We start from the raw sequence: 14184 nt of genomic DNA on the forward strand, positions 1-14184 counted from the left end.
GTGCCAAACTCGTAATTCAGATATTCATCTCTATGATCATATCATAGATATTTTATCCTCTTGTCACGACGATCTTTCAACTTCACCCTGAAATTACTTGAACCTTTCAATAATTCAGACTCGTGATTCATCAAGTAAATGTACTCAACATCTACTCAAATCATCTGTGAAGTAAGAACATAACGATATCCACTACACGCCTCAGCACTCATTGGACTGCACACATCAAAATGTATTACTTCCAACAAGTTGCTTTCTAGTTCCATTTTACTGAAAACGAGGCTTTCAGTCATCTTGCCCATGTGGTATGATTTGCATGTCTCAAGTGATTCAAAATCAAGTGAGTCCAAACGGTCCATTTGCATGGAGTTTCTTCATGCATATACACCAATAGACATGGTTCGCATGTCTCAAACTTTTCAAAACGAGTGAGCCCAAAGATCCATCAACATGGAGCTTCTTCATGCGTTTTATACCGATATGACTTACGTGGCAGTGCCACAAGTAGGTGGTACTATCATTACTATCTTATATCTTTTGGCATGAACATGTGTATCACTACGATCGAGATTCAATAAACCATTCATTTTAGGTGCAAGACCATTGAAGGTATTATTCAAATAAACAGAGTAACCATTATTCTCCTTAAATGAATAACCGTATTGCGATAGACATAATCCAATCATGTCTATGCTCAACGCAAACACCAATCTTGATGGTAGAGGGAGCGTACGATATTTGATCAACCTTGGAAATACTTCCAACACATATCGTCATCTCACCTTTAGCTAGTCTCCGTTTATTCCGTAGCTTTTATTTCGAGTTACTAACACTTAGCAACCGAACCGGTATCTAATACCCTGGTGCTAATAGGAGTACTAGTAAAGTACACATTAACATAATGTATATCTAATATACTTCTACCGACCTTGCCAGCCTTCTCATCTTCCAAGTATCTAGGGTAATTCTGCTCCACTGGCTGTTCCCCTTATTACAGAAGCACTTAGTCTTGGGTTTGGGTTCAACTTTGGGTTTCTTCACTAGAGCAGCAGCTGATTTGCCGTTTCAAGAAGCATCCCTTCTTGCCCTTGCCCTTCTTGAAACTAGTGGTTTCACCAACCATCAACAATTGATGCTCCTTCTTGATTTCTACTTTTGTGGTGTCAAACATCACGAATATCTCAAGGATCATCATATATGTCTCTGATATATTATAGTTCATCACGAAGCTCTAGCAGCTTGGTGGTAATGACTTCGGAGAAACATCACTATCTCATCTGGAAGATCAACACCCACTCGATTCAAATGATTGTTGTACTCAAACAATCTGAGCACAAGCTCAACAATTGAGCTTTTCTCCCTTAGTTTGCAGGCTAAGAAAATCGTCGGAGGTCTTATACCTCTTGACGTGGGCACGAGCCTGAAATCCCAATTTCAGCCCTCGAAACATCTCATATGTTTCGCGACGTTTAAAAACGTCTTCGGTGCCTCAACTCTAAACCGTTTAACTGAACTATCATGTAGTTATCAAAATGTGTATGTCAGATGTTCGCAACATCCACAGACGACGTTCGAGGTTCAGCACACTGAGCGATGCATTAAGGACATAAGCCTTTTATGAAGCAATGAGGACAATCCTCAGTTTACGGACCTAGTCCGCATAATTGCTACTATCAACTTTCAACTAAATTTTCTCTAGGAACATATCTAAACAGTAGAACTGAAGCGTGAGTTACGACATAATTTGCGAAGACCTTTTGACTATGTTCAGGATAATTAAGTTCATCTTATGAACTCCCACTCAGATAGACATCCCTCTAGTCATCTAAGTGATTACATGATCCGAGTCAACTAGGCCGTGTCCGATCATCACGTGAGACGGACTAGTCATCATCGGTGAACATCTTCATGTTGATCGTATCTACCATACGACTCATGTTCGACCTTTTAGTCTCTTGTGTTCCGAGGCCATGTCTGTACATGCTAGGCTCGTCAAGTCAACCTAAGTGTTTCGCGTGTGTAAATCTGTCTTACACCCGTTGTATGTGAACGTTAGAATCTATCACACCCGATCATCACGTGGTGCTTCGAAACAACGAACTGTCGCAACGGTGCACAGTTAGGGGGAACACTTTCTTGAAATTATTATGAGGGATCATCTTATTTACTACCGTCGTTCTAAGTAAACAAGATGCAAAAACATGATAAACATCACATGCAATCAAATAATAGTGACATGATATGGCCAATATCATATAGCTCCTTTGATCTCCATCTTGGGGCTCCATGATCATCTTGTCACCGGCATGACACCATGATCTCCATCATCATGATCTCCATCATCGTGTCTCCATGAAGTTGCTCGCCAACTATTACTTCTACTACTATGGCTACCGGTTAGCAATAAAGTAAAGTAATTACATGGCGTTGTTCAATGACACGCAGGTCATACAATAAATAAAGACAACTCCTATGGCTCCTGCCGGTTGTCATACTCATCGACATGCAAGTCGTGATTCCTATTACAAGAACATGATCAATCTCTTACATCACATATATCATTCATCACATCCTTTTGGCCATATCACATCACATGGCATACCCTGCAAAAACAAGTTAGACGTCCTCTAATTGTTGTTTGCATGTTTTACGTGGCTGCTATGGGTTTCTAGCAAGAACGTTTCTTACCTACGCAAAAACCACAACGTGATATGCCAATTGCTATTTACCCTTCATAAGGACCCTTTTCATCGAATCCGATCCGACTAAAGTGGGAGAGACAGACACCCGCTAGCCACCTTATGCAACTAGTGCATGTCAGTCGGTGGAACCAGTCTCACGTAAGAGTACGTGTAAGGTCGGTCCGGGCCGCTTCATCCCACAATGCCGCCGAATCAAGATTGGACTAGTAACGGTAAGCATATTGAACAAAATCAACGCCCACAACTACTTTGTGTTCTACTCGTGCATAGAATCTATGCAATAGACCTAGATCATGATACCATTGTTGGGGAACGCAGCAGAAATTCAAAATTTTCCTACGTGTCACCAAGATCTATCTATGGAGAAACCAGCAACGAAGGGAAGGAGAGTGCATCTACATACCCTTGTAGATCGTTGTGCGGAAGCGTGCAAGAGAACGGGTTGAAGGAGTCGTACTCGTCATGATGCAAATCACCGGAGATCCTAGTGCCGAACGGGCGGCACCTCCGCGTTCAACACACGTACAGCCAGGTGACGTCTCCCATGCCTTGATCCAGCAAGGAGAGAGGGAGAGGTTGAGGAAGACTCCATCCAGCAGCAGCACAACAGTGTGGTGGTGGTGGAGGAGCGTGGTACTCCAGCAGGGCTTCGCCAAGCACCGCAAGAGACGAGGAGGGAGAGGGGTAGGGCTGCACCAAGAAGGAGAAAAACTCGTGTGTATGGCAGCCCAAAACCTCAAGTATATATAGGGGAGGGGAGGGGCTGTGCCCCCACCTAGGTTCCCACCCCTAGGGGTGGCGGCCAGCCCTAGATCCCATCTAGGGGGGCGGCCAAGGGGGGAGGGGAGGCGCACCTGGGATGGGCCTTAGGGCCCATCTGCCCTAGGGTTTACCCCCCTTCCCCCTCCCTTGCGCCTTGGGCCTTGGTGGGGGGGCGCACCAGCCCACCTAGGGCTGGTACCCTCCCACACTTGGCCCATGCAGCCCTCCGGGGCTGGTGGCCCCACTTGGTGGACCCCCGGGACCCTCCCGGTGGTCCCGATACGTTACCGATAAACCCCGAAACTTTTCTGGTGACCAAAACAGGACTTCCCATATATAAATCTTTACCTCTGGACCATTCCAGAACTCCTCGTGACGTCCGGGATCTCATCCGGGACTCCGAACAACATTCGGTAACCACGTATATCTATTCCCTATAACCCTAGCATCATCGAACCTTAAGTGTGTAGACCCTACGGGTTCGGGAACCATGCAGACATGACCGAGACGTTCTCCGGTCAATAACCAACAGCGGGGTCTGGATACCCATGTTGGTTCCTACATGTTCCATGATGATCTCATCGGATGAACCACGATGTCGAGGATTCGATCAATCCCGTATACAATTCCCTTTGTCTAGCGGTACGGTACTTGCCCGAGATTCGATCGTCGGTATCCCGATACCTTGTTCAATCTCGTTACCGGCAAGTCTCTTTTACTCGTTCCGTAACACAGCATCCCATGATCAACTCCTTGGTCACATTGTGCACATTATGATGATGTCCTACCGAGTGGGCCCAGAGATACCTCTCCGTTTACACGGAGTGACAAATCCCAGTCTCGATTCGTGCCAACCCAACAGACACTTTCGGAGATACCCGTAGTGCACCTTTATAGCCACCCAGTTACGTTGTGACGTTTGGCACACCCAAAGTATTCCTACGGTATCCGGGAGTTGCACAATCTCATGGTCTAAGGAAATGATACTTGACATTAGAAAAGCTTTAGCATGCGAACTACACGATCTTGTGCTATGCTTAGGATTGGGTCTTGTCCGTCACATCATTCTCCTAATGATGTGATCCCGTCATCAACGACATCCAATGTCCATGGTCAGGAAACCGTAACCATCTATTGATCAACGAGCTAGTCAACTAGAGGCTTACTAGGGACATGGTGTTGTCTATGTATCCACACATGTAACTGAGTTTCCTATCAATACAATTCTAGCATGGATAATAAACGATTATCATGAACAAGGAAATATAATAATAATAATCAATTTATTATTGCCTCTAGGGCATATTTCCAACAGTTCTGTCCAACACCGTAAGTCCGACGCCAAGACCACCTCAAGTTCGGCTACATGTAACACCGTGTACGACTACATATCCGGGACGCGTCAAGTACCACTACCCCCAAGTACCACGACGTCCGTCGATCGCCAAGTACCCCTTCATTTCATCGAGACCGGCAAGTCCGAAGACCCCAAGTACCACGATAACCTCTAAGGGATTCAAATCTGTCAAGCTCCTCTAACGATGACCCGAACGGCTACGAAACGTGTACCACTACTGTCGCAAAGTACCTCTTCGAAACGACCGAGTACCACTACCGTCGACCCTCGAAGACCCCGCGGACGGCAAGTTCCTCGTTGTGACCCCGAACACCTACGGAATGTGTACAACTACGAAACGAGAATAGCTACTTCCAGTACGAACGTCCCGAGAACGTCTACTTCCTCTACTTTGCACCAAACGAGAACTGTCCCGATTGCACGCTTCGAAGGTATAACCCCGAGACGACGTCTGTGAATGAATGCATGAGTTGTATGAGATGTTGTTTGGATGTTGTATCCGCCCGTGAACGTTAGTTGTTCCTCCTCGTTGTCACACCGTCGATCCCTGGGAACCCGGTAACCAGGATCACCCCACCATCTTTTGCACGCTCCCGCCACACTTCCTTTTGCACCGGTATCCCTGTGAGCTACCGGATCATTGGAATGTTGTTGTGGCATCATTTTCAGATTCGTTGTTGTGGCACCCCTTTTGTTTCCGCCACGATGACAAATGCCTCATATCTTATCATGTCAACATTTTCATAAATATTGCATAAACTTGCACATGTTATCCGCATCATGATAACAACATCAAGAATGTTAAAATTGTTGTTTGCATTAAATTGCTAAATGCATATGGGGATTTACCGAAATTGTTGTTTGATGTTTCCGGCCCCATTTAAATTGCTTAGATTGTGTCGTTTACTTTTGCTTCATCTCTTGCCATGTTTAACAACATTTAATAGTGGTGGGAATGGGTTGATGCCTTCCCACCCACCCAGGTTCAAGGCATGATACTTGCAATTTGGGTTTGTTGCACCAATTATACTGTAGGGGGCTCCCTTACTGTCTTTCTGTCAAAAAAACATTTAATAGTGTTGGGTACCTAAACGAGATAGAACTAAATAAGTCATGTGGAGTTTTGCCAATATGCAACTCGTTGCATATTGAGCTCCACTTAATTTGTAGGATTGTTTGTGCATTTTGCCATGCCATGCTTCATTAAACCGGACATGCATCATACTTGGTTGTGCATCATGCCATGTTTATGTGATGGTTGTTTACTATGTTGCCTGCTTCTTTCCGAGTTGCTTCTCTCGTTAGCTTCGGTTTTGTTCCGGAGTTGTGAGGTTTCGTTTGACTATGCCCGTTTGTCTTCTTCATGGACTCGTTCTTCTTCCTTGCGGGATCTCAGGCCAGATAACCATACCCTCGAAATCACTTCTATCTTTGCTTGCTAGTTGTTCGCTCTATTGCTATGTCGCGATACCTACCACTTGCTATATCATGCCTCCCATATTACCATGTCAAGCCTCTAACCCACCTTCCTAGCAAACCATTGTTTGGCTATGTTCCCGCTTTGCTCAGCCCCTCTTATAGCGCTGCTAGTTGCAGGTGAAGCTGAAGTTTGTTCCATGTTGGAACATGGATATGTTGGGATATCACAATATATCCTATTTAATTAATGCATCTATATACTTGGTAAAGGGTGGAAGGCTCGGCCTTATGCCTGGTGTTTTGTTCCACTCTTGTCTCCCTAGTTTCCGTCATACCGGTGTTATGTTCCTTGATTTTGCGTTCCTTACGCGGTTGGGTGTTATGGGAACCCCTTGACAGTTTGCTTTGAATAAAACTCCTCCAGCAAGGCCCAACCTTGGTTTTACATTTGCCTCACCTAGCCTTTTTCCCTTGGGTTTCCGGAGCCCGAGGGTCATCTTTATTTTAAACCCCCGGGCCAGTGCTTCTCTAAGTGTTGGTCCAACCTGAGCGATGTCTGGCGCCCCCTAAGCAACCAGGGTCTATGCCAACCCGACGTCTGGCTCATCCGGTGTGCCCTGAGAACGAGATATGTGCAGCTCCTATCGGGATTTGTCGGCACATTCGGGCGGCTTTGCTGGTCTTATTTTACCATTGTCGAAATGTCTTGTAACCGGGATTCCGAGTCTGATCGGGTCTTCCTGGGAGAAGGAATATCCTTCGTTGACCGTGAGAGCTTGTGATGGGCTAAGTTGGGACACCCCTGCAGGGTTTTGAACTTTCGGAAGCCGTGCCCGCGGTTATGGGCAGATGGGAATTTGTTAATGTCCAGTTATAGAGAACTTGACACTTAACTTAATTAAAATGCATCAACCGCGTGTGTAGCCGTGATGGTCTCTTCTCGGCGGAGTCCGGGAAGTGAACACGGTTCTTGAGTTATGTTTGAACGTAAGTAGCTTCAGGATCACTTCTTGATCACTATTAGCTTCTTGACCGTGCGTTGCTTCTCTTCTCGCTCTTATTTGCGTATGTTAGCCACCATATATGCTAGTGCTTGCTGCAGCTCCACCTCACTACCCTTTCCTACCCATAAGCTTAAATAGTCTTGATCTCGTGAGTGTGAGATTGCTGAGTCCTCGTGGCTCATAGATACTTCCAAACAGATGCAGGTGCCGATGATACCAGTGCAGGTGACGCAACAGAGCTCAAGTGGGAGCTCGATGAAGATCTTGATCATTATTTTGTTTCTTTTTTGGATGATCAGTAGAGGAGCCCAGTTGGGACGATCGGGGATCTAGCATTTGGGGTTGTCTTTCTTTATTTTGGTTCCGTAGTCAGACCTTGATTGTATTCTGGGTGATGTATGATATATTTATGTATTGTGTGAAGTGGCGATTGTAAGCCAACTCTTTATCCGTTTCTTATTCAGCACATGGTATGTGTAAAGATTACCCCTCTTGCGACATGCCTACCATGTGGTTATGCCTCTAAGTCATGCCCCGACACGTGGGAGATATAGCCGCATCGTGGGTGTTATAATAACCCCATTTTTGCTACTATTGATAGAGTTTTATCTGCTACTAATTGGGACAGGCACTTCCCACTTACTTCCTTGTGTGCTTTGCCAAGGGTGGGGAGTGACCATGCTCCCATTTTACTAGATTCAGGGGTGGGTGTTTGTAACCCAACTAGACCTTTTAAATTCGAGAAATGGTGGCTTGAACAACCTCACTTCCAGGCCTTGGTTGAAAATTTTGGGCCACACCTTCTCCTTTCCCCTCTGCTATTGACACCTGGCAATTTAAAACTCAACTTTTTAGGAAGCTGGTGACAAGTTGGAGCATTAACATTGAAGCTGCCATGAAGAATAGAAAAAAAGAATTACTTCAGGAATTTGATATCTTAGATATTTTTTCTGAACATAATAGAACTAATGCTGAGGATATCCTCAGGATGAAACAAATTAAAGATGAGATGCATGAGATATGGAAAAAAGAGGAAATTGCCATGTGTCAGAGTTCTAGGGACAGAAAGATTAAAGAAGGGGATAGAAATACAGCGTATTTCCATGCTGTTGCTAACCAACGTAGAAGGAAAAATTAGCTGTCTGTCCTGGAGGGCCCGGATGGACCTGTCTATTCCACAAAAGACATGCTGGGGGTTGCAACTAATTCTATAAAAACCTTTTGGGGTTTGAACCTAAACCTAACATTCACTTAGATGATCATTTTTGGTCTGAAGAGGAATGTGTGACACAGGCTGAAAATACCATACTAGAAAGACCTTTTTCAGAGGAGGAAATTAAGGAAGCCATTATGGGTTCTTATGCTAATGGAGCACCTGGACCTGATGGTCTTTCTTTCTTGTTTTACCAGCGCTTTTGGGAGATTATCAAAGGAGATTTCATGGCATTGGTGAGGTATTTTGAGAGTGGATCTATGGATATCCAAAGACTAAACTATTCTATAGTCACCCTTATCCCTAAAGAGCCAGACGCCAAAAATATGAAAAAATTAGACCCATCTGCCTTAGTAATTGCTCTGTTAAAATCTTCTGTAAAGCCATGACAAATAGGGTTTCCCCTGTGGGTCATAGGCTCCTGTCCCCATGTCAATCTGCTTTTGTGAGAGGCAGATTTATCCTGGAAAGTGTGGTTACTGCCCATGAGGCTATCCACGAAGTCCACAAATCTAGAGAGCCTGGGATTGTTCTCAAATTAGACTATGAGAAAGCGTATGATCGTGTGAACTGGGATTTCCTTGTGGAAATGTTAACATCTAGGGGCTTTGGGGCTAAGTGGATTAGGTGGAACCTGTCCATTTTACAACAAAGTTCCTTCTATGTTAAAATCAATGATGTCCTAGGTCCATATTTTGTAGGGGGGAAAGGGTTGAAACAAGGAGACCCTAGTTCCCCCATGCTCTTCAATCTTATAGCAGGCGTGTTCTCACGCATGTTGATGAAAGCTATCAATAGCAATATTATCTCTGGGATTGTTCCCCACATTATCCCACGCGGGCTCATTTGCTTGCAATACGCCGATGGCACGATTCTATTCCTAAACCCTAAGCCTGAGTATATAAAAAACTTAAAGTGGTTGCTTGCTTGTTTTCAGAACCTCTCTGGGTTGCAAATTAATTATGACAAGTGCGAAGTGATGCCAATTAATATGGGGGGAGAAGATGCTAAACTATTGTCTCAATTTTTTTGTTGCAAACTGGGGGATTTCCCTCTTAAGTACTTAGGGGTGCCTCTGCACTATCTTAAACTTAGGAGGGAAGATATTCAATATATTATAGACAAGATCATTAAGAGGATATGTGGCTGGAAAGGAAGATTACTTAGCTATGAGGCAAACTTAATCTTACTCAAAGCTTGCATTGCTAGTATCCCTATGTACTTAATGTCTATGATTAAGTTCCCTAAATGGGCTATCAAAGCCATCACCTCGCAGATGACACATTTCTTCCGGGGTAGTTCCGGGGATGAGCATAAATACCACCTAGCCAATTGGGGCCTAATCTCCCAGAAAAAAGAATTTGGTGGCTTGGGGGTACCCAATTTAAGAGAGTTTAACATGGCTTTGTTAGCCTCTTGGACTAAAAGATACTTCATGGATCAAGATAAAGATTGGGTGCGGTTGATTGATCATAAATATAGAACTGATAAACCTAATTTTTGGAAGATTGTTGTGCCTACCAGATACTTGGTCTTTATCTGGTTAGCTTTCAATAACAAAATTCTCACCAGGGACAACTTGAACAAGAGGAGGGTGGTGGAGAATTTAAACTGCTTATTTTGCAATGAAAATGAAACAGTTCACCATTTGTTCTTTGAATGTGTGGTAGCTAAACAAGTTTGGACTGATGCTGCTGATGCTTTTGGTTTCAATATCCCCACAAACATGACTGAGTTATTTTCCTTTGGAAGATGAATAACAAGAAAACTGTTGTTAACATTGCGTGCATTGCTGCCATTTGGGGTTTATGTTTATATGTATAAGCTCCTTTGAGCTAAGCGTGATCTAAAATTTAACAAGTGAGCTAGCTAGACACTGAGATTATGCTTTCTATTGCAACAAGTTAAATTGACTTGCACGTTATCAACTTCCACATAGCTACGCACCCGATCCAGAGAAAACAACGCAACCACGCACACAGCCTTTGCGCCATGCCTCTGCCTGCTAGTGTTACATTACAAGGGTCGAAGTTGTAATAGGTGCCATGTATGTAAAACAAAATACACTAAAGATAAAGCAATTTCTAATAGGTGCCCTGTATGTAAAACAAAATACACTAAAGATAAAGCAATTTCTAATAGATGCCCTGTATGTAAAACAAAATACACTAAAGATAAAGCAAGGCTCCTATTAGAGCTTCGACCCTTGGGTGGCATGAGCAAATTTTTTAGGGCAGCAGGGACGGCTCAAGACCGCATGAAAACAACTGTTTTACCTTTGCCCCAACAGGTGTCGTAAAATGGACACTCACAAGAAGATAACCGTGATGTATTTTAGGACTACGGTTGAACATGAACATTTTGGTGTTGCAAATTTCGGCAATTTCGATGTTGTAAATTTTGCTCCAAGCCAACATTGATGCCCTAAAATAGAGCATCTATTGGATCAGGTTTTGAACTAAGCATGCGTGATGATGCACGCGCGGCATACAGATACAGGTCACGGGGGATGTCGGCAGCGAGCTCATCGGAGAGAAAGGACGTACGCACGCGCTCGTCAGTGAGATTCTGCGGCCACGAGTCCCACCCACCCCACCCGCGCGCGGTGTGTCCGTCCCGGGAACGACGACGAACCCTGGCAGAGGCAGAGGCAGACTGGCTCCCCTGAGATTCATCTAGCTACCAATGCGCGTGGAGCCGTCCACCGAGATTCGCCTCATGCATCTCTCGTGATCCGAAGCAAAAAAAAAAAAACACATAACTTGATCTCATCAATCAAATTAACAAATCATCATTTTAGTCGCTTGAAGTTACTGCAAAGACGTACGAGATCGCAGAGACGGCGTAAAGAAAACAGAGTAAAAACCGCAAGTAATCATGAGTAATCACTTAGCATGTGGTTGCACAAAGAATCTGGCAGGCGACACGGACAACCGGCACTGCCCGATGCTCTCCTCTCTCTCTCTCATGGCGCACAGAGGAGGAGTAGAGGACAACCTGTTGACCGCCCCCGCCACCACCACCGTCCATCACGAGCCTCCAGGTCCAAGTCCACCACTGTCCCCGCTCTCTCTCACGCTAGCTCTCTTCTTATAAACCGGCCGCCACATGGTTGCGGCCGGCATTGCGCGCATACCACCGTCCCGACCTCCATCGAGCTCCTCCACTCCACCTGAATCCATCAAGCAACCCTACTCATCTCCTGATCGATCGACCATCTTGCTCCATCGCCGGCTGCTGCTGCTGCAATGGCGGCAACGACTCGCGGGCTGATGCTCAACATCTCCTGCCTCCTCCTCTTTCTGGGCTCGCTCCTCCCGGGTGCATTGTCCACTACGTTCACGCTGACCAACTCCTGCGCCTACACGGTGTGGCCGGGCCTCCTGTCCGGCTCGGGCACGCCGGCGCTACCCACCACGGGCTTCGCGCTGGCGCCGGGGGAGTCGCGCGCCGTGGAAGCGCCCTCGGCGTGGTCGGGCCGCATGTGGGGCCGCACCTTCTGCGGCACGGGCGCCGACGGGCGGTTCGCCTGCGCCACCTGCGACTGCGGCTCGGGCGCCGTGGAGTGCGCCGGCGGGGGCGCGGCGCCACCCTGCTCGCTCGCGGAGTTCACCCTCGACGGCTCCGGCAGCAAAGACTTCTACGACGTGAGCCTCGTGGACGGCTCTAACATCCCCGTGGCCGTGCTCCCGCAGGGCGGCAGCGGAGAGGGGTGCGGCGCCACGGGGTGCCTGGCGGACCTGAACGGGCCGTGCCCGGCCGACCTGCGGGTGGCCGGGCCCGACGGCGCCGGCATCGCCTGCAAGAGCGCGTGCGAGGCGTTCGGGCGGCCCGAGGACTGCTGCAGCGGCGCGTTCGCCGGCGGGCCCGAGGCGTGCCGCCCGTCGGCCTACTCCATGTTCTTCAAGAACGCGTGCCCGCGCTCATACAGCTACGCGTACGACGACGCCACCTCCACCTTCACTTGCGCCTCCGGCACCGCCGCCTACCTCGTCGTCTTCTGCCCCGCCGCCATGTCCAGGTAACTCGTCCATAAACCATTCGTGCATGTGCATGCATACGTACGTACGCGGCACAAACCTTGTCACGTCCAACAACACATTGCGTACTAACTAATGTTTGGCTTTGCCAAATCGTGATGCAGCCTCAAGTCGTCCGTCGTGAGCACAAGCACGAGCACCACGCCGGCGCTGCCCCACGTCAACGACACCGTCTCCTACCTGGGCCGTAGCCGCGACGCCGGCAGCGGCAGCGGGTGGCAGTACGCGCGGAGCTCGAGCCAGGCGTCGTCTTCAGCGCCGAGCCCCTTCGCCATCGCGGCGGTCGCCGCGCTCACGTGGCTCTGCGGCAGCAGCGCCGGGCGCCACTGGCCGCTACTGTCTCCGTCCTAGCTAGCTAGCGCCATGCATGCCAGCACACGGCACGGCACCGCCCGGCGAGGTGCATGCAATGCAACGCAACAGCCACATGCAGATGGAGCCGACAGTTTGACCTCGCCTCGGGCCGTAGTGGTAGCATCACCTGTATAGATTATTGTAGCGAGTCTGATTTAGCAAGCAAGCAAGCAACGCGGTGGAGAAATTTTTTTGAATCGAGCCGCCACCCAGATCGCAGCAACCAGCTCGCCATTTGTACTTTTTTACTACTCGTATCAGATTGGAGGAGAGAAGGGGACATAGGCCAGGTGGGCCGGTACCTTCATCACATGGTCGACCATGAGCTCTGCAGGCAGCACACTGCAGAACCCAGATGTGGGCGACGTTCCCCATCTCGAGACAGACGTGACATCATCGGGGTCACGAGGGATCAGTGCAAAGGTGGCCGGCCTTGTTGGCTACTGCTTGTCCGTCAGGTCAGGTCAGGTGGTGCCAAATTGCCAGTTAGCACGCGCAGCTGCACTGTGGGAGCTTCAGTCGCGCATGTGTCTACTTGCAAAAAGGAAGAACCATATGTGTCCTCCGGCTCTAGCTAGATAGATTCTGGTGAATCTTGGCCCAAAGTTGCATGTTGCTCCATCTTTTTTTTCGTACGCATCTTCTTCTTCTTCTTTTGATCTGTTTTGTAATCCAAGATCCTATATGTTTTGATTAGATTCTTGTGGAGCCCCTTGTCGGCTCCAAATGTGGCACTCGCAGATCCCCTGCAACTTGGCCTCGCTACCTCCACAGCAACATTATAATGCACATGAGGGCCATGTGGCCCCTTTTGTCAAAAAAAAAAAAACGGTTATAGTGCATGCATGAAAATCAAGCAGATGATAATCTCTGCAACCAATGGTTATTTGTTGAACCATACTCAGTTATATCACCATTACTTGCTTGCTCGCTTTAAGCAGTTATACTGAGCAACCAGTGGGTGTCGAGGGGTGCTTCTAGTTCTCGGCCGTTTGCATCGGCTTTCTCCCGGCTTTCGTAAATTAGCTTGGTAACTCTCTTCTTCATAATTAATCGACAAGGCAAATTGTTTACCTTCATTTCAAACAAAAAGTGCACAAGCAACCAATGGTTACTTGCTAAACCAAACTCAGTTATACTACCACCCCTCCATTTCAAGCAGATGGAATACTTATCTTCTAGACCGTGCAACCTAACTAAAACAATGGAGTAATAAGGGCATCTTTAATAGTTGTGATTGTTAGGCATAATCTTAGGACACCTAATTATAACCATTAAACAAAGAGTCTGCCCACAGAAAAAAACAAAGAGTTAGGAGGTCTTAGGTATTAGA

General features: G+C 47.0%; 1 protein-coding gene across 1 annotated transcript; it reads left to right on the top strand.

The window, feature by feature from the left end:
- The first annotated feature begins 11467 nt into the window (after positions 1 to 11467).
- Positions 11468 to 13636, top strand: LOC123107553 (thaumatin-like protein 1). Its single transcript, XM_044529525.1, has 2 exons — positions 11468 to 12478; positions 12602 to 13636. The coding sequence occupies exons 1-2, from the start codon at positions 11706 to 11708 to the stop codon at positions 12846 to 12848; spliced, it is 1020 nt and encodes a 339-aa protein (XP_044385460.1). The 5' UTR covers positions 11468 to 11705; the 3' UTR covers positions 12849 to 13636.
- The last annotated feature ends 548 nt before the right edge of the window (positions 13637 to 14184 follow it).

This window comes from Triticum aestivum, chromosome 5A (assembly GCF_018294505.1).
Source record: "Triticum aestivum cultivar Chinese Spring chromosome 5A, IWGSC CS RefSeq v2.1, whole genome shotgun sequence".
Lineage (NCBI taxonomy): Eukaryota > Viridiplantae > Streptophyta > Magnoliopsida > Poales > Poaceae > Triticum > Triticum aestivum.

Coding starts and splice junctions, on each gene's coding strand:
- LOC123107553 (XM_044529525.1), top strand. CDS start 11,706: ATGGCGGCAACGACTCGCGGGCTGATGCTCAACATCTCCTGCCTCCTC. Junction 12,479..12,601: donor TGCCCCGCCGCCATGTCCAG/GTAACTCGTCCA, acceptor ATCGTGATGCAG/CCTCAAGTCGTCCGTCGTGA.